We start from the raw sequence: 20,047 nt of genomic DNA, 5'->3' as shown, positions 1-20,047 counted from the left end.
TCATTTTTTCTATATATCTTGTCTTTCTTTATCCTTTCTTTCAACATTACTGCTGCTTTTTTTGTTTAAATGATAACTTTTTAGTTTATCATTTTAATTTCCTTCTTGTTTTTTTAAATTATATTTGAGTTATTTTCTTAGTGGTTGTCCTGAGATTATAATTTTTATTTATAGCAATCTAGTTCAGATTATATACCAACTTAATTTCAATAGTATACACAGACTTTGATCCAGTATAGGTCTGTTCCCTCCCCTCCCCATCCTTTGTGGTGTTATTGGCATATACATATACATATCTTTATACATTGTATGTCCATCTACACAGATTTATAATTATTGCTCTGTGCAGTTGTCTTTTAAATAATACAGGAGGAAAAAGTTATGAACAAAAAAATACGCTTAAACAATCCTTTATATTTATCTATGTGGTTACCTTTCCTGGTGCTCTTTATTTATTCATGTGGATTTGATTTACTGTCTATTGTTCTTTTATTTTAGGGAGAAGGATTCCCTTTAGTATTTCTTGATAGGGGAGGTCTACCAATGATGAACTCAGTTTTTGCTTATCTGAGAATGTCTCAATTTCTCCATTTTTTTTTTTTTGCGGTACACGGGCCTCTCACTGTTGTGGCCTCTCCCATTGCGGAGCACAGGCTCCGGATGCGCAGGCTCAGCAGCCATGGCTCACGGGCCTAGCTGCTCCGCGGCATGTGGGATCTTCCCGAACTGGGGCGCGAACCCGTGTCCCCTGCATCGGCAGGCGGACTCTCAACCACTGCGCCACCAGGGAAGCCCTCTCCTTCATTTTTGAAGGATAATTTTACTGGCTATGGAATTCTTGGTTGATAGTCTTTTTCTTTCTATATTCATTTCTTTGAATATGTTAATCCTACTGCCTTTTGGCCTTCATGGTTTCTGATGAGAAACCAGCTGTTAATCTTTTTAGAATCCTTTGTGTGTGATGAGTCATTTTTCTTGCTGCTTTTAAGATTCTTTCTTTTTGGCTTTTGACAGTTTGACTGTAATCTGTCCAGGTATGGATCTCTGAGTTTATTATACTTGGAGTTTGAATAGCTTCATCTTTTTCATCAAAATCAGGAAGTTTCAGCTATTATTTCTTCAAATATTCTTTTGTCCCTTTCTCTCTTTCTTCCTGGAATTCCCAATGTGTGCATCAGTACACTTGATGGAGTCCCACAGGTGTTTTTGATGCTTTGTTCTTTTTTTTTTCTTTTTTTTTTCTGTTTCTCAGATGGGATGATTTTAGTTGACGTGTCTTCACTATTGATGATTCTTTCTTACAAGTGTTTAAGTCTGCTGTTGAGCCCTCCTAGTGAATTTTTTTGTTTTGGTTATTATACTTCTCAACTCCAGAATTTCTATTTAGTTCTCTTACATAATTTCTATATTTTTTATTGCTATTCTTTATTTGGTGAGACATCATCCTCATACTTTACTTCTTTAGAAATGATTTCCTTTAGTTCTGTGAACATATTTAAAATAGCTGATTTGAAGTCTTTGTTTAGTAAATTTGAGTTTCCTCAAGTATAGTCTCTATTGATTCCTTTTTTACCCTTGTGTATAGAACACACTTTCTTCCTTCTTTGTATATCTTACAATTTCTGTTGAAAATTAGACATTTAAAATAATATGGAGACCTTCAAGATGGCAGAGGAGTAACACGTGGAGCTCACCTTCCTCCCCACAAATACATCAGAAATACATCTACATGTGGAACAATGACTACAGAACACCTACTGAACGCTGGCAGAGGACCTCAGACTTTGCAAAAGGCAAGAAACTCCCCACATACCTAGATAGGGCAAAAGAAAAAAGAAAAAAACAGACAAAAGAATAGGGACAGGACCTGCACCTTGGGCAGGGAGCTGTGAAGGAGGAAAAGCTTCCACACACTAGGAAGCCCCTTCACTGGCGGAAACGGGGGATGGCGGGCGGGGGGAGCTTCAAAGCCACGGAATAGAGCACAGCAATAGGGTTGCAGCGGGCAGAGCGGAGAGATTCCTGCACAGAGGATCGGTGTTGACCAGCACTCACCAGCCTGAGGGGCTTGTCTGATCACCTGCCGAGGTGAGTGGGGGCTGGGAGCTGAGGCTCAGGCTTCAGAGGTGAGACCCCAGGGAGAGGACTGGGGTTGGCTGTGTGAACACAGCCTGAAGGGGGTTAGTGCACCACAGCTAGCCAGGAGGGAGTCCGGGAAAAAGTCTGGAACTGCCTAAGAGGCAAGAGACCATTGTTTCGGGGTGTGTGAGGAGAGGGGATTCAGTGCACCGCCTAAACGAGCTCCAGAGACGGGCGCAAGCCGCAGCTAGTAGCGCAGACACTAGAGACGGGCATGAAATGCTAAGGCTGCTGCTGCAGCCACCAAGAAGCCTGTGTGCAAGCACAGGTCACTATCAACACCTCCCCTCCCAGAAGCCTGTGCAGCCTGCCACTGCCAGGGTCCCATGATCCAGGGACAACTTCCCCGGGAGAACACATGGCGCACCTCAGGCTGTTGCAATGTCATGCTGGCCTCTGCCGCTGCAGGCTCGCCCTGCATTTCGTACCCCTCTCTCCCCACCAGCCAGAGCCCCCTAATCAGCTGCTGCTTTAACCCTGTCCTGTCTGAGCGAAGAACAGACACCCTCAGGTGACCTACATGCAGAGGCAGGGCCAAATCCAAAGCTGAACCCCAGGAGTTGTGCAAACAAAGAAGAGAAAGGGAGCAGAATAAAGAAAAAGAATGAAAAGAATTGAGGACACTCTCAGAGACCTCTGGGACAACATTAAATGCACCAATATTCGAATTATGGGGGTTGCAGAAGAAGAGAAAAAGAAATGACTGAGAAAATATTTGAAGAGATTATGGTTGAAAACTTTCCTGATATGGGAAACGAAATAGTCCAGGAAGCACAGAGTCTCACACAGGATAAATCCAAGGAGAAACGCCAAGACACATATTAATCAAACTATCAAAAATTAAATACAAAGAAAATATATTAAAGCAGCAAGGGAAAAGCAACAAATAACACACAACAGAATCCCCATAAGGTTAACAGCTGATCTTTCAGCAGAAACTCTGCAAGCCAGAAGGGAGTGGCAGGACATATTTAAAGTGATAAAAGGGAAAAACCTACAACCAAGATTATTCTACCCTGCAAGGATCTCATTGAGATTTGATGGAGAAATTAAAAGCTTTACAGACAAGCAAAAGCTACGAGAATTCAGCACCACCAAACCAGCTTTACAACAAATGCTAAAGGAACTTCTCTAGGCGGGAAACACAAGAGAAAGAAAAGACCTTCAATACCAAACCCAAAACAATTAAGAAAATGGTAATAGGAACGTACATATATCAATAATTACCTTAAATGTAAATGGATTAAAAATATGAGTCATGTTGATAGTAGGAACCCCTGATGGGAAGAGCACTTTACCTCTGTGGTCTTCCTTCCCCAAACCCTTTATGCCAGTCAAGCCATGAGTAAAACATCAAACAGATCCCAGCTGAGAGACGGTCTCTGAAATACTCTCCAGAACTCCTCAAAACTCTGAAAGGTTAGCAGAAACAAGGAAAGTCTGAGAAACTATCACAGCCAAGAGAAGCCTAAGGAGACATTTACCTGACAATCAAACGTAATGGGGTGTCCTGTTATGGAAAAAAGGCATAATGTGAACAAAATGTGGACTTTAGTTAATAATCACGTAACAATTAATGAACAATTAATTGGTTCTTTAATTGTGACACATGTACCATATTAGTGTAAGATATTAATAAAGAAAATTGGGTGTGATGTAAAAAAATATATATATGATGCAACAACTCTGAAGATCAGTTACTTTCCAGGTCCCTAAAGTTGTTGGTGGTAGTTGTTTGTTTGGTGACTTTTCATTATAAAACTAATTCTGTAATGTCTGTATCCTTTGTTGTGTGTGCTTTCTGCTTAGTGGTCAACTAATGATTGGACCGAGGTTTCTTTAAATGCCTTCTCCCAGTCTTTGTCAAGAGACTCTGTGTGCATATTGGGGCACACCTTCAATGTTTAGCCAGGCAGTTGACAACTCTGAATTAACCTTCAGGTTCTGCTTGTACAGAGCCTCAAGGTTAGTCAGAGGTGAAAGATTAGGACCCTCTTAGGTTCTTCCTGAACATAGCCCTGGGCATGAGCATGACCTTCTAGATTTCAGGATATCCTTGAGCTTTTCTAAGCCCCTGTGGACATCTCATTCCTTAGCTTTTCCTACTAAGTTTTTTGGGTAGCCTATTATTTGCCTTAACTGTTGTAGACTGCCTCAGGCAGCTGTCAGATTAACTAGTTACCTCTAAGTGTTTTTGACAAGTGTTTGAGGATGCGGGGTACGTGCACGGAAGACTTTTTCGCACTGGGGAGCACAGAATCAGGTCAGAGAAAGACAGTCTTCCCAGTGGCTGCCAGGCAACTCTGGTTGCAAGTTGTTGATGGGTGGGGGAATGGGAGGTGGGAATAAGCCAAGTTAAAATACCACAAAGCTCATTGTTGTTTTTCTTGAGTCAATACTCCCCAGATTGCTACAAGCCTTTGGTTAATTTCCAGAGTCCTGACAATTTTTGCGTTTTTGCTTTGGTGCTTTGATGGAGGACTTTTTGGAGGTCCTTTCTCCACTGTTTCTGCTGACGTCACTCCTGCTATTCCTTTTGAGAAGACTTATGCTTATTCCAATTCCTGTTCCTTTGTATGTGACCAGTTATAAGTGACAGGTTTTGTTGTTTTCTTTGTTTAATTGAAGTTTTTAAGATCTTCAGCTCTGTTCTGAAATTTCATAATGATGTGACTTGATGTGAGCCTTTTTGTACCCATTGACCTGGGTCCTTTAGAATTTCCACTGTTTCTTTGAAATACTTTCTTTACTGTTTCTCTTTCTGATAGTCATATTTCAAAGATGTTGGGCTTTGTGAAATGGCCCTCTGATTTTTATCTTTTCTTCTTGTTTTTTATATCTTGAACTTTTCATTCTACTTTGAGATTTCTTTGACTTTGAATTCCCAACTCCTCTATTGAATTTTATTTCTATTATAAATTTCCCAGGAACTTATTTTTTATTATTCCTTTTTTTTTGTAGTATTCTGTTCTGGTTTCATCTTTTTTTTTTAATCACTCAGAGGATAGTGATATTAGTTATTTTTTTAAAAATTAAAATGCTTCAGCTCTCTGTACTGTTTCCTCTGAATTCCTTTTTTCTGTTTATCCCTCTTGGCTATTCATATAAAAGAATGAGGCACAAATAAATATATGGGAATATTCTCTGCTGAAAAGGTAATGTGAACGTGTCACTTTTTTCCATTCCAGATGCTAACGTGTGCCTATTTTTTGGTTACTTATGTGTCGGCTACTTGCTTATTAGGGTGTGTTTGATTCAGAATAAATCCCATATGTCTTCCGCTTTGGGGCATCAGTTGTGCTGCAGCATGGTCTTTCTCGTCCCTTTTTCTGCTTGTGTTTCCTGTGCTTTAGCATGCTTGTCTGCAGCTGCTTTCCATTACTCGTGGTCATCCATCACTGTATGGATCAAGGTTCACTGAGCTCTTCAGCACTCATCAGTGACTCGTTCTGTGCTGGGGGACAGGCTTTGCTTAGGGACTCTGTGTCTGTCTGGTATAAAGACAGGTTCATAATAACCCAGCAATTCCACTCCTGGGTATATACCCCAAAAGCTTGAAAAACAGGTATTTAAGCAAAAACTTATACATGAGTGTTCATAGAAACATTATTCACAGTAGCCAAAATCTAGAAACAACCCAGATGTTCATCGGCTGACGAACAGATCAACAGAAATGTGGTACATCCATACAATGGAATATTATTTGGCCATAAAGGGAATGAGGTATTGGCTCATGCTACAACATGGATGCTACAACATTGAAAACAATATGGTAAGTGAAAGAAACTAATCACAAAAGGCCACCCATTATGATTTAATGTATGTGAAAAGTCCAGAATAGACAAATACATAGGGACAAGAGATACATTAGTGGTTGCTTAGGAGTGTAATCAGTAAAGAGCCCGTGGTTTCATGAAAATACTCTAAAATTGACTGGTGGTGGTTGTACATACCTGTGAATGGAGGCATACCTTGTCTTATGGCGCTTCACTCTATTGTACTTTGCAGCATTATTGTAAAAAACTGAAGGTTTGTGGCAACCCTACGTTGAGCAAGTCTGTGGGCATCATTTTACGAACAGCATTTGCTCACTTCATTTCTTTGTGTCACATTTTGGTAATTGCAATATTTCAAACTTTTTCATTATCGTGTTTATTATAGCGATCAGTGATCTTTGATATTCTAATTGTTTTTTGTTTTATATTTTTAAATTAATGTTTATGTACATTTTTTTAGACATAATACTGTTGCACACTTAATGGACTACAGGATAAGTGTAAACATAATTTTATAGGCACTGGGAAACCAGAAAACTCAAGTGACTCGTTTTATTGTGATATTTGCTTTACTGTGGTATCTGGACCTGAACTCACAATATCTCACAGGTATGCCTGTATGTTAAAAACCATTGAGTTGTATACTTTAAATGGGTGAATAGTATGGTATGTGAATTATATTTCCATAAAGCTGTTTAAAAAAAGAAAGGCTTATAAGGGTTTTGAACAGACTGTTCCAGAAGCTTCTGTACAAGTCCTTAGCTATATCAGGCTCTCCTCACATCCAGGTCACATGACTGCATCTGCTCTTGTTAGCGCTTTCCATGTTAAATGCTTGCTTTAATTTTCTTCAGTAGAGCTTTCATCCCCATCACTTACTCTAGAATTTTCAGGATCAAGGCCTGGATTTTTTTGCCCCCCATTCTTTTAGCTTGTTGAAATTATTGACATTTTTTTTTTTACTTTTTATCCCTCTGCTAAAAATCCTGCGAAAGAATTGTTTTTTTCTGACTTACAAGTCTAGCTACTGTTTCAGATTTGGTGTTTGGTCTATATTCAGTAAATAACATAAGTGTTATAGCCACGTCTTATAAATTAAAACTTAAATGTCTTGGTTCATTCACTGTTGGCAGTTTTACAAACCGGACGTTAAAAAGCTGTTGACTAAGAAACTTCAGGAGCTATGGGTGAATTCAAGATTAGTAAATTTCCTGCCTTCAGAACTGTCATCAAGTTAGTAGTGGTTCATTTCCCGTGGACCCGAAAATCCACATATATTAGACCAGGGAGCCTAGTATTATGGGAAACAGGACTTTAGGGATGGCAGGTCTCAGATGACATTGAGAGGTGGTGATTTCATGCGCTGAGGAGAAAATTTTCAAAGTAATTGGCAAACTTCTCTTCCTCTGCCTTCCTGTTGACATGACTCTACACTGCCCTTCTCTTTCACAATCTCTTTCCTTTTCCTTGATGTAGGCTTATGTTTCTATGATTCTTGATTTTTTTCTTCAAATAATCTTTAGAGTTTTTCAATTTTCACATCTCTTTCGCAATATATTTGTCATCAGAGTGCCATTCTTCTTGTCTTAAATATATGCAGACCAAACATGTCTGTCTGTCTCTCCGTTATTCCCTCTGTCCCTTTTCCCCAAAGAACTCAGGTTCTGTTATAATACCTGTTACAATTCTCTTGGAAACTCTTTTGACCACTTCAAAAATGTACTGGTTCCAGTTTATTGTATTTTTGGCTGCAAAGCAAAAGCAGTTACCTTTATCAATTTTTAACTATATTCCATGGCTTAGATTACCCCTCCACCTCTAATGAGACGACACTTCTCAGTCACCCCTGGCCTTTCTTTTCCACTCTGCTTTTATCATACTAACCTACGGCTAGAAATCACTTCTTGTTTCAGACCTGCTGGATTGCTGTAGTGTTTCTGACCAAAAGGTTAAGGAAAATCAGGAAATATTTATTGAAGTGTACCTTTTTATCTTAGTATCTAATGTGTTGTTTACTTAATATTTATAGAACCACACTTGACTCATGTTACCAGTAAATGTGCAGCAGAGCATTAAATTAAAGGATGAATAATTAACAAATTGATGGATCTCAGAAAATACCCAGAGCCCTTCATTCATCTTACTAAAATAAATCTCTTCACAGGGCTTGAATTCATAGCCAAGAACAATTTCAAGCATAATGCTACATATATAAGTTCTTAATAAAGTGCTTGTATATTTTTATACTGTAGTTATCTAATTATAGACATCAGAGGCCAGTCTTCAAATGATATTTCAAAGCAGATTTGTATTTGAAAAATTAAAATAGCTATGAATTTCCATTGTGAGAGTAATAGATGTACACATAAATATTTTTGGAGACTATATAAAAACTCAGCTGTAAGCCATTCAAATTGGCTTTTTAATACATATCATTCCATACAGTTTTTATCTGTATATCTATACACATGTTAAAAGCAGGTTTGTATATCACAACCATGTTAATATTATAGATAGAATCAATTTAGATTTTGTGACAAGGGAAAATGGCTAAAGTAGATTAAAAGATAAGCTGTACGATAGCTAGGAAAAAAGTCCATGTTAACTGAAGGAAAACAATGAAGACAATCTAAATAAATCACTAAATTCAATCTACCATATGATTTGAGTTGGAAAATGACATAAGAACAATGTAAAGAATTGTGTCCTTTATAACTCACCACAGAGTTGTCTGGGAGACTGTGCTGTGAAATTACTTGTAGATGAGACTCTAAAACACAATGAAATGGTTCTGTTTTTTTCCTCCCTGAAAATGGAAATTATACTTTTATTTCCATAACAGAGGTAATTGTGGGAAAAAATTAAGAAACTAAAACCCCAAAAGAAGAAAGTCACTCATAATTCCATTGACAATTATATTTCATTAGACTTCTTTATAATTTTTGCAGAATTAGAATGTCATAAATGCTTCTCCATTTTTTTTTTGCTACTTAACAATATTTTATGAGCCTCTCATGCCAGTACATACAGTTCTACCTAATATTTAGTGGCGAAATAGTATTCTGTTTAGAATGTATGTTAGTTTACTTAAATAGCCCCCTATTGAGGTGGTAATCCAGTTTTAGCTGTTCTACACAGTACTGTCATGGACATTCTCATACGTACTTAGCATGCTTTTCGGATTATTTTCTCAGGATAAACGTTGTGTCAAAGGGTACATGCATGTTTCATCTGGTTGCCAAACTGCCTGTTAGAAAGGAATTACAAATTTATTGTTACATCCAAGATAAGCTAAGCCTTTGCCCCATTGTGTGCTGTACTGCATCATTAGTGTGACTGCAATAATTACACAAAGCCACAGCATTGAAATTTGTATTACAGTGGAGTTCCTTATGTCTTAGAATTCTACATATTAGAGGGGTTAAGTCCAGCAGTGATGGAAATGTTTACATTCGCAACTTGTATCACGTGGTATTCATTTTGGAAAGCAGAGCTTTTCAGCCAGCAGTTAAATGGTGACACAGCATGTGTTGGTATTTTGCTGTTTCTTGGACTTGGTGACAGGCCATGATCCTTTATTACCTTAGATGAGTGACCGAGGAGGTGGTGTTCCTCTGAGGAAAATTGACCGACTCTTCAACTACATGTATTCAACTGCACCCCGGCCTCGTGTTGAGACGTCCCGAGCAGTGCCCTTGGTATGTGATCAAGAAATTGTGAAGCAGGTTTTTGTGACTAGTCATAAAATAATTTACCACATAAATCAGTTAAGCCATTGTGTAGGTTTCACCACAAGGACGAAATGAAGCTATTAGGGGGGAAAAACCCCACTTTCCTCTAAATTTGTAGTTTTAAAAATGCTCTTTTTTAAAATGATAAGAGCATAGGACAAGGAGTATGGTTTTAGAGTTCTTGTTGCCAAGGTTAATAGTGGTGTGTCAGTAGTTTCCATGTGGTAAACCACATTTTGATATACTATCTCTAATGTGAAGCCTAAATTACCAGCTTTACTAGTACTTGGTTTAATCTTCAGTGTTTGGGTTTTTTTTCCCCTCAAGTACTTGTAATTAGAAAGATTACATGTTTGAGACTGAGAAGTATGACTAGAGCTCTGATCAGTTTATTTGCCAACCTGAAAATGGCTCAAATGATAATGGCGTTAATAGGTTTTTTAACTGATCATAGTCACCTATGTTCAAGTTTTAATAAGGTTAGCTTTTGAATGGACTCATTCATGGTCCTCCAACACCCAGAAGAGCACTTTGCCAAATCTCTTACCTGTAATTCTGGAAAAACTCTTGTTCTTCTGGGCTTTGAAGGTTCTCTGGCATATACACTGGAGTTATACTGTAATGTGATTAAAAACAGTATAAGATGGGTCTATTTTAGACTCTTTCCTAGGAAGTTACTAAAAGGACTTCATTCTAATTGCACAGCACATTCTACTTACACAGCACAGATTCTGTAGCTACAACTGTAATACAGTTCATGTCTTACCAAACTTTTAAAATGATTGCCCTAGGAATGTGCTTTTCAAGTTGAGATATGGGTAGGCATCCATGTGCCGTGGGACAGAAAAGGTCAGATAAACACCAGTATCTTCTTAGATTCTGATTTTACTCTAAGAAGTGGAGAAAAGGGATATGCTGCTTTTGTAGTGAACAGACATTGTAGAATTTTTGTGGAGAGCAGCATAGTGTACTAGTCCAGACTCTGAATCTAAACTGTCTGGTCCATTCTCAGCTCTACTACATCCTAGCTGTGTAGCCTTGGGAATATTTTTGACCTTTCAATACCATAGTTTCCCCGGCTTTAAATTTCGAATTATGGACTTCCCTGGTGGTCCAATAGTTAAGACTCCGTGCTTCCACTGCAGGGGGTACGGGTTTGATCCCTGATTGGGGAACTAAAATCCTACATGCAGCGTGGTGTGGCCAAAAAAAAAAAAAAAAAAAAATCGAATTATTATAAAGATTGAGTTAATATATCTAAAATGCTTTTTATAGTACCTGGCACACAGTAAATGCCATGTAAGTGTTTGTTTAGGATGCAAAATTTACTTGAATTTTTAAGAAAACAGGAGGCTTGATGTGGCGCAGGCTGCCCCTACACCTACACAGCCTTACCGAGGGTAAGCCTATTGTTAAGCTTTTACATAGCCTCATTCCTGATGTCATGACCCCTTTGTAAGTGGACCCAGTAGGCAAGCACTGGCGCAGCTGGGGAAAGGCTGCTTGACCTCCACAGGAGTGGTCATCAGGTCATACCTGATTACTGAGAGCTTCCTCCACGTGATGCCTTCCGGTGGGCATCTACATGGATGGAATGTCTTCATGCTGTAAGCCTGTTCAGAGAGGACTGTCCACATTTCCCTCTTCCAGACCTTCTCTGTTAATCCAGTTTTGTTCTTTCCAAGTCTCTGACCAGCCAGCCCATTTGCCACTGCCCATGGTCCATGTAGGTGTTCCACTTAGAATTCCACCCACTGGTAGGATTTGCTTTCACTCCTGTCTTTCAGGCCCGGCCCTGAGAGAGGCTGTAGTGAAAAGGCAGTCCACTTTGGCTGGTGTGGGACACTGTGTAGATCCAGCAGTGGACCAGGCCCATGCTGTTTTACTTTTATGTTAACTACTTACAGGGGAAGCCTGATGGGTCCACAGGTGTGGTAGGTTCAGGGAGAGGCAGTGATAAAGTAGATCAGGTACCATGGGATCCTGAGCCACCTGCTCATGCAGTTTTCTTGGGGCCATTTCTAGAGCCACTTAATGTGTCAATCAGGGCCCCACCTGGAAAGAGATAATTATAATTATAATCCAAGGAAGGCTTATCTACGAAGAGACAAATTATAGAAATAGGGGTGGGACAGCACAGGAATCCTGGCTAGGAGCAGCAGAGCTGTCACCACCCTGACTCAAGGGGAGAAGGAGAAGTTAGCAGAACCCAGAAGGGAAAGTTGCAGAGCAGCTGCTTACTCTCCAGGGACCCAGCCTGCCCAGGGGAAGCAACCTCAGTGAGAAAGAAGCAGGGGATGAATACCCTGACTTGACTCCCTTGGAACTCCTACTGGGTTCCCCATTGGCTAGACCTACTGGAACCAGAGGGCACAGAAATCCACTGACATCTGTTCAGGTCAGCCTCCCAGGGCAAGGAGAAATGTGGAGAATGGATAGTTGATTTGGAGGGGTAAACAGAAACTCTGGTTTAAAAAAATCAAGTAATAAATGATAGAGGTAGATAAGGCCAGAGCCTGGATTTGTTAATAGCAGATTCCTGAATCCACATACACTCTTTACTGAAGTACTATATGGAATGTCATTGAACATCTGAGTTGGTGATAAGACCCTTTTTTACATTTATCCAAATGTTCTTCTTTGTATTAAAGAATTGGTAGGATTTATCCGGGTAAAGATGGCCATTCCAGATACTGGGAACAGAATGAACAGACACAGATGTGAAAAATAACATGATCTGTTTGAGGGACTAAGGAGGAGATTTACTTCAGCTGGACTGGAAAGTGGGTGGACAGACCTGATCTTACAGTCTTGAAAGCTCTTTTTTAGAAGCTTGGATTTTTAGGCAGTGGGTCTGGATGATGGGGGTGGGGAGGGTTTTGGGGTGCTTCAAAGATTTTTAAGCAGGGTAAGTGACCTGTCAGTGAGAATTAAAAGAGAACTATTAGGGATCTCTTCAGGTTCAGAACACGGGCTGCAGTTCATGGTGTGAGGCCATGACATATATCATGTTAGGCTGCCACCAGGCTCTTTCTACCCTTGCTCCCGAGAGAGGCCATGTTTTATGTAGTATCACCGAAAGCGGTATTGGGATGCTCTGGAGCAGGGCAAGAAAGAAGAGAAACGTGCTTCTTCTAGACCCCCACAGGTCATTTTATACAAATAAGACGAATGAGGAATTTTAAATGACCAGAGGGAAGCCGTCTAATGCAGTACTCAACTGGGCTGCAGCTTGATCATTTTTAATACTTAAGTATTAACTGATCTTTTAGATGCGGGCTCTGATAGCTCTGGGATACTCCAATAACGTTTATTTTAATTAGAGAAGTATTTCAGTGTGTGGCTTTCCGAATAGAATTTCATTTTTCTCATCAAACAGGCTGGTTTTGGTTACGGATTGCCCATATCACGCCTTTATGCACAGTACTTCCAAGGAGACCTAAAGCTGTATTCCCTAGAGGGCTATGGGACAGATGCAGTTATCTACATTAAGGTAATGACTATAGTCTTCTGGACTTAATGATACTTCTTTGATTATAAGATGCCAGCATTTAACTGTAATGAAATTTTCTTCTACCTCGTGCTATTATAACAAGGATCTCCTCTGCTTTGACAAATGATCTCTTTGACTGTGGGTAAGAAACGCTCGACTATAATGATCAGGGCTTTGTTAATAGAAAAAAAACTGGGTTAAAGTGGGGCTTCAAAAACTTATGTTAAAATTAAATTTGTAAGATAAGACACATGAATTGACATTGATTCACCAGCCTTTTGATGTACTTGCTGAGGCCTTTCATTTGCATATGGGTCTGCAGATTGAAGTTTCAATTGTCTTTCTTGCAGAAGCTATACTTACAATACCTTGTTTTGGTTTCTTTAATCAAAGAAATAGCCAAGTGCATAATCCTTGTTGATTATTATGCATTTCCTTACAGTTGTCTTCTGATTTGACAGCAATTTTTATCTTTTTTTTTTTTTTTTTGCGGTACGCGGGCCTTTCACTGTTGTGGCCTCTCCCGTTGCAGAGCACAGGCTCCGGACGCGCAGGCTCAGTGGCCATGGCTCACTGGCCCAGCCGCTCCGCGGCATGTGGGATCTTCCCAAACTGGGGCACGAACCCGTGTCCCCTGCATCGGCAGGCAGACTCTCAACCACTGCGCCACCAGGGAAGCCCCGACAGCAATTTTTATGTGGCTTTCCTTCATGAGTCTTTATGAAACATTCATCTTAGTTTTCAAAGAACCCCCCCCCCCGCCCATTTTTTGTGCTTTGTTAAAAGCAATACTTAGATTAAATTACAATGACAGATTTAAGTATATTAACAGATTTAGGAACAATTACAGGTGACTCTTGGTAAGCACATAGCTCACCTGGTGGAAACAGACTTGCCTGGGTTGTTCCCTGTGTTTATCTGACAAATCAGTATAAATTACAGGGATAGAAAGCCCTGGGTTAGTTCAGCGGTGGGCTGTTGGTACCTAATTTTTTAGCGACGCTAGTTTCTTGTTCTGGCCACTAGATGGCACCTATTTTATAGGAAATGCTAAAGACTTTACATTAGAAAAAGTAAAAATTGTCTGAAAAGGTTAAGTTCTTTCAAGATAATTATCTTTTTTTAAACCATCTCAATTGTGAGGAACTTAAAAACATTGCCTTCATGATGCCCTTTTTATCATCAAATGTAACATTTTTGTTTGAGTCTATAGATCAAGGAGTTCCAGCATAAAGAGAATATGATGTATAGGTGAAAGGTCTCTAGCTCCATTTTGGAAAAAAATAGAATACATGAAGTCTTATAGAATAATTAAGGTCCTTCCTTCCTATTATTGGAATGAAACTTCCAGTTCAATATTTTCTACATCTTGGGGAATACCTGTGGCTTAAGTTTGAAATCCTACCAAAATATCCTAATTTGAAGATAATGAGGAACATAGTTTATCTCAGTGATACACAGGAAGCTGAAATAGAACGGTGAATTAATTGTGATAATATGTTGGAAACATGAAATTACAATCAGCCCTCTGTATCCCTGGGTTCCATATCCATAGATCCGAACACGACTAAAAAATATTCGAAGAAAAAAGGAATTCCAGAAAGTTGCAAAAAGCAGAACTTGAATTTGCTGCACATCAGCAACTATTTACATAATATCTACGTCACATTTGTATAGCATTTACATTGTATTAGCTATTATAATTAATCTAGAGATGATTTAAAGTATACAGGAGGATATTTAAAGGTTATACATAGATACTACAGCATTTTATATAAGCGACTTGAGCATGGGCAGACTTTGGTATGCATGCGGGGGTGGGGGGGTGATACAGAGGGTCAGCTATGCATGATGCAGAAATCATGTACAGAAATCATGCTGTAACTAAAATTAGTGTGACTTTAATGTAGGAGAAGACACAGGATCAAACCCAGATTTCATTAAGTGATTGTACAATTACATATGTTAAGGTACATATGTGAATTTTTATGCTTTTACACTTAACTGACTTTTTCAGTTAACCAACTTCTGTTTGTCATGTTTTATAAGAATGTCTGTCACACGTGTGTCAAACTTCAATCCAGCAGCTCCCAGGCTGGCTGGAGAATTACCGCAAGCAATAAACTCAACATGCACATCAAGCAGTTGCCATGGGCTTAGTAAATAACACGTTTCAAAGATGTGCTCTATTTTAAAATGTATGTAGATGGTCTTATGCTTGATAAAATACAAATCCAATGAAGTATTGTTTAATTTGTAGTAACCTTTTGGCCACTGTAGATTTTCTCAAATAATGCATTCCAAAAAAATGCCTGATTTAGGTCCTGCTTTGACTTTCAGGCTCTGTCAACAGAATCAATAGAAAGACTCCCGGTATATAACAAAGCTGCCTGGAAGCATTACAACACCAACCACGAGGCTGACGACTGGTGTGTTCCCAGCAGAGAACCGAAAGACATGACGACATTCCGCAGTGCCTAGACACACTTGGGACCCCTGGAAAATCCAGATGTGTTTTTTTATTAAATTTGGAAGGGATGGTGTTCAGAACTACACTATACCAAATACTTCATGTGTCGTTTTCACAGTTAACTGTTTGGGTAGATAGAATAAGTGGTAAGTTAAATTCCTCTTATGCCCATTAAATCTCCTAAAGGATGAAGTTGTACCTATTTTACACTTAAATTTTCACAGTTAATTGAACATTTTTAAACAACTGTAGTTCTGGTCAACTTTCTCTTTACAGTAGACTTCAGAAGCGTAGAAGTCTTTGGGTTTCTACAGGAAGCTGTGTAGTTTTGTAGTTTTTTAAGAAATACTTTTATGTCTGCTAGAAACATTTCCTTAATATCGATTAGTCAGTTAGCCATCTTTCTGTTTTAGAGGAGTTCTGCCAGCCTTTATTTAGTAATGACAGATGTAATAAGATGATTTACAGATTTACATGACTGACTACAATTAAAGCAGTAAACAGTTGCCCTGTTAAGTGTAGAACCAGCCACCTTTCAGCATCTACATGCATTGTCTTCACTCTGAAGTTAATTTATCGTGTTTTAATTTTATTGCAAAGGATTGTAATGATTGATTTCCTATGGAACTAAACCAAGATCATGGGCAATCTACTTTGAATATGCTTATGATTAATGCAATGGGAAATTTTTATACTAAAACCTAACAGCTGCTAAAATTCTAAATTGAATTTAAGAAATTGAGGGCAGAAGAGTGAGTCGCAAAAACTGTACTAAAGATTGTTGAGATTACCTGGGGGGTGCTTTTGAGAAAGTTTTTCTGAGTCCTACTCCAGACAGAATCAGACTCTGCGGCTGGAGCCCAGGAATCTCAGTTTTTATAACACTTCCTAGACCAGTCTGATGCCTCACCTAGTTAGGAAGCCACGCTTTTAAAGTGAGTAATGATGATACCACATTTGCTAACATAACAGATCTTTATATTTTGGTTTTCACCTATTGAAAGGTCAGACTTCTAGACTCTGGTGCAATTAGAAGCATAATTGGAAGCAAGAGACAAGTTGGCTACAGAAGAAGAGTCAGGTAACCAAAGGATTAGAACCGTAAATGCACAGGTATTGACAAAAAACATGTTATGAAAAATATCTATACTTTATCAGGAAAAAGTCACCTTGGGCTTATCACATTCAAATGTTTGCATTCGAATGTTAATTTATAATGTACAAATTTTTGGTATATTCAGTATATTATAACTCTGTTAGGCTTTAAGACAGAGATACCAAACAGGTGGTATCATCTTCGTTTTTGAGACTCAGAGTATAGCCCAAAGCTGCCCAGAATTGGCGTGAGGGCTTAAGCTGTATCTGCTGATCACTGTCTCTTAGACTGCCTGGTCTAAGAGACCATGAAAGTCAGGAGACTAAGTTGTTAGTCTTACCTCATCTTTTAAGGTGACAGGGAAGTACACTGAAAATAAATTTTAAAGTAAGATTTTAAATGTTTAAAGAACAGCTTTACTACTTAAATGGGGAACTTTATCTGGTAAATACATTGAGTTGAAACAGCTCATTCTCAAAAGGATTATGTAAGCTTAACAGTGCTATACAAATTTGTAAATTAGAAGGGATGTTAAAGGGCCGTTAGCCCAGGACTCTCACATGAGAGATGAGGATCCTGAAACTCGGGGTGTGTGGGGTTTGCCCAGGGCTGATTAGCTGATGTGACCAAATGTTGGAAAAAGATCTTTTACCTATTACTCCTTAACTATGGATTTTATGATAAACAATAGGATATGCTAGTGGATGATTTATATTAGTTCAGTGTGTCACAGTTTTTTTAGCTTAAAATTACACTTTTCTTATGATGAAATAGTTTCGAATCCTTTGAATCAAAGTATTCACTTTCTTTCCTAAATGAGACATTTGTACAACTGACATAAATTTGATGTTTTTACTTAATGATCCACCCACCCACACACAAAATTAAAGTTTCTCTCTTTATTTAAGAGCTAAGAAATTGTATTTTCAAAGGAAGAATGAAATCTTTTCCTTTAGCTTCTTTTTAAGGTATAATGGCTTTTTCACTTTGTTACTGTGGTAAGGGACACAAAGTTACATACAGAAATATTTGGGGCAATGCTTTCTCTTAGTTGGTTTTAAATTATTGTGCTACTTGAAAAGTTTTTAGATTCTTATACTATTTTCCCCCACCAGCATTTAATATGATGCCATGTAGATTTTAAAAACATACTGAAAGATAAGAAATGGATACTAAGTGATTTTTGTAACCTGGGCATTTAATGAATATGCCAACATTTTTTTTAGGAAGAATCACAAAAAGTATTCTGCCCTGTACTTAAAGTACTAGCTGGCTTTAGATGTCTTCATACTTAATGGTAATCACTTTCTTGCACTGTGAAGTTTTTACATGAAGATGTTGAAGTGGCAGTCTACCCTATTATTTTATAAAATGTTTTGTGTATGGCAATAAACTGAAAACATGGATCAACTCTTATTCTGAAAATAAATTGACCAATTGTTTTTTAAAATAAAGGTCTCTTTCATCATCAAGGGTCAGCTTTCTGTAAACATTCAAAAAGTCGAAGCTACGTGGCTCACAGTGCACCTCACTATGCTTGGTAGAGGAAGTGTTTAGATTTCCACCGTGTATATTCTAATCGCCAAAGCAGGCAGTCGTTTGTATGGTTTGAGTTATGCTAGATTTTCATTATCCAAACAGCCACAGATGACTGACTTACTGCATAAATGAACATCTTCTCTTATGTGATTTTCAAGAGGTTATGTTAGTATACTCTTTGAATAACTTTTCACAATATAAGTAATATAGGAAAAGCCTTAAGTTAACCAGCATTACTGTGTGCTTGTACCAGCCGAAAGTCAAAATTAAACTCCTCTAGTCAAAGACAGGTTCCTGTCCTGTTCCTGATGAATGGGATATGGCCATCAATCTTCCCTTCATTATTAAAGCCAACAAGTTCCGTAAAAGGACTGCATAGGTAAAGAACCAGGGAAACAGACTACTAGTGTTAGGGTCCCTTTGTGGCCTTGTGAACAGCCAATCAGAAAGGAAGCCAAAAAAAAAAAAATCAATTTGTTTGCATCTTCAATTGCTGTGCCATAAATGTGAAGTTTTAAACAGATGAGTAATCAGGGTTGAGTTAAGCTGGTTTGCAAATACTGTATATGATTAACTTCTGGCCCCCAAAATTAAATTTTCTTATAGTCAAACTGAATGCACTTGAAAAAATGTGGCGTGAAGTATTTTATGTATGGCAAAAAAGAACGCACTGCTGGTTTGCTTAGTCCTGGCTTTCTTAAATTACTGCACCTTTTGTTCTGTTTACACGTTTGGAAATAATTAGGTATATACTACCCACTCTTCACGTTTCTTCAGCAGTCATTAACCATAGGCTTTTAATAGCGAGAGACAAGACTGCCAGCTTTTTCAAATTTATGACATGAGATGACCATAAAGTTGGGTGGCCATGAGATTCTATACTATTATAGATATAAAACCATTTGGGGGAAGGAGGATCAAGATGGTGGAGTAGGAGGATGTGGAGCTCACCTACCGCCATAAACACATCAAAAATACACCTGCATGTGGAACAATTCACACGTAAAACCAACTGGAAACTGGCAGAAGATCTCTTACACAACTAAAGCTGCAGAAAAGATTTTCCATGTAATTGGGTAGGACCAAACACATAAAAAAAAGGCATCAGGATGGGACCAGCACCCCTGGGAGGGATCTGTGAAGGAGGAAAGGTCCCCACGGGCAGGCTCTCACTCTGGGGAGCCCCCTTGCCTGCTGGGAGGTCTGCTGGGAGAGGCTGGAGTGGCCTGGACTCTGATTGCAGGGAGTGTGTGCATGCTGACTTACCTAGCAATCAGGGCGGAGGGAGACCAGTACTGACAGCTGCCACCTCCTGCCCTTCCCAGTCCCAAAGGCGTGCAGAGCAGGGCTGCTAGAATGCACAGTGGGAAGATGCTGAATCTCGGGCAGATAGGCCCTGGGATAGGACTCTGTCTAACTGCATGGAGACAGCCTGGAGGGCCTGGGGTATGGTCTAGGCCAAATCTCAGAGCTCATTGTCAGCACGTGAACAGCGGGGCACAGGTCCAGCATTGGAACCCACTGCCAGCACACACACACAGTGGTGCCACAGAGACGCATCTCTCTGTGCAGACAGTCCCTGGCGAGGAATACACAGCAGTTTGTTTCTCCGTGGGAGCTCTCCAGTTCCACCCACCCCACACTGTAACCTGGGGCCAGATCTAGGGCGGACAGGTCCTGGGAGAGGCCTGTCATGGAGGCAGCCCAAGTCCCAGGCAGCAGCACAAACACCTCCATTCCTGCAGCAACAGCACCAGCCCACCCCATACTACAGCCTAGTACTAGGTCTGGGATGAACGTAAC

The 20,047-nt window shown here is 39.2% G+C and overlaps 1 protein-coding gene across 1 annotated transcript in view; it reads left to right on the top strand.

The window, feature by feature from the left end:
* The window catches only part of PDK1 (pyruvate dehydrogenase kinase 1), a 33,883-nt gene extending 15,706 nt beyond the window's left edge, over positions 1-18,177 (top strand). The window contains exons 9-11 of the mRNA XM_030851878.3: positions 9,503-9,613; positions 13,026-13,139; positions 15,480-18,177. Coding sequence (XP_030707738.1) covers positions 9,503-9,613; positions 13,026-13,139; positions 15,480-15,620 — 366 coding nt within the window. The 3' untranslated portion in view covers positions 15,621-18,177. The remainder of the gene's footprint in view (positions 1-9,502; positions 9,614-13,025; positions 13,140-15,479) is intronic.
* The last annotated feature ends 1,870 nt before the right edge of the window (positions 18,178-20,047 follow it).

Source organism: Globicephala melas, chromosome 7 (genome assembly GCF_963455315.2).
Source record: "Globicephala melas chromosome 7, mGloMel1.2, whole genome shotgun sequence".
Classification (NCBI taxonomy): Eukaryota; Metazoa; Chordata; class Mammalia; order Artiodactyla; family Delphinidae; genus Globicephala; species Globicephala melas.
Note: the sequence above shows the minus strand (reverse complement) of the source record. Positions and strands in the feature narration are given on the sequence as shown.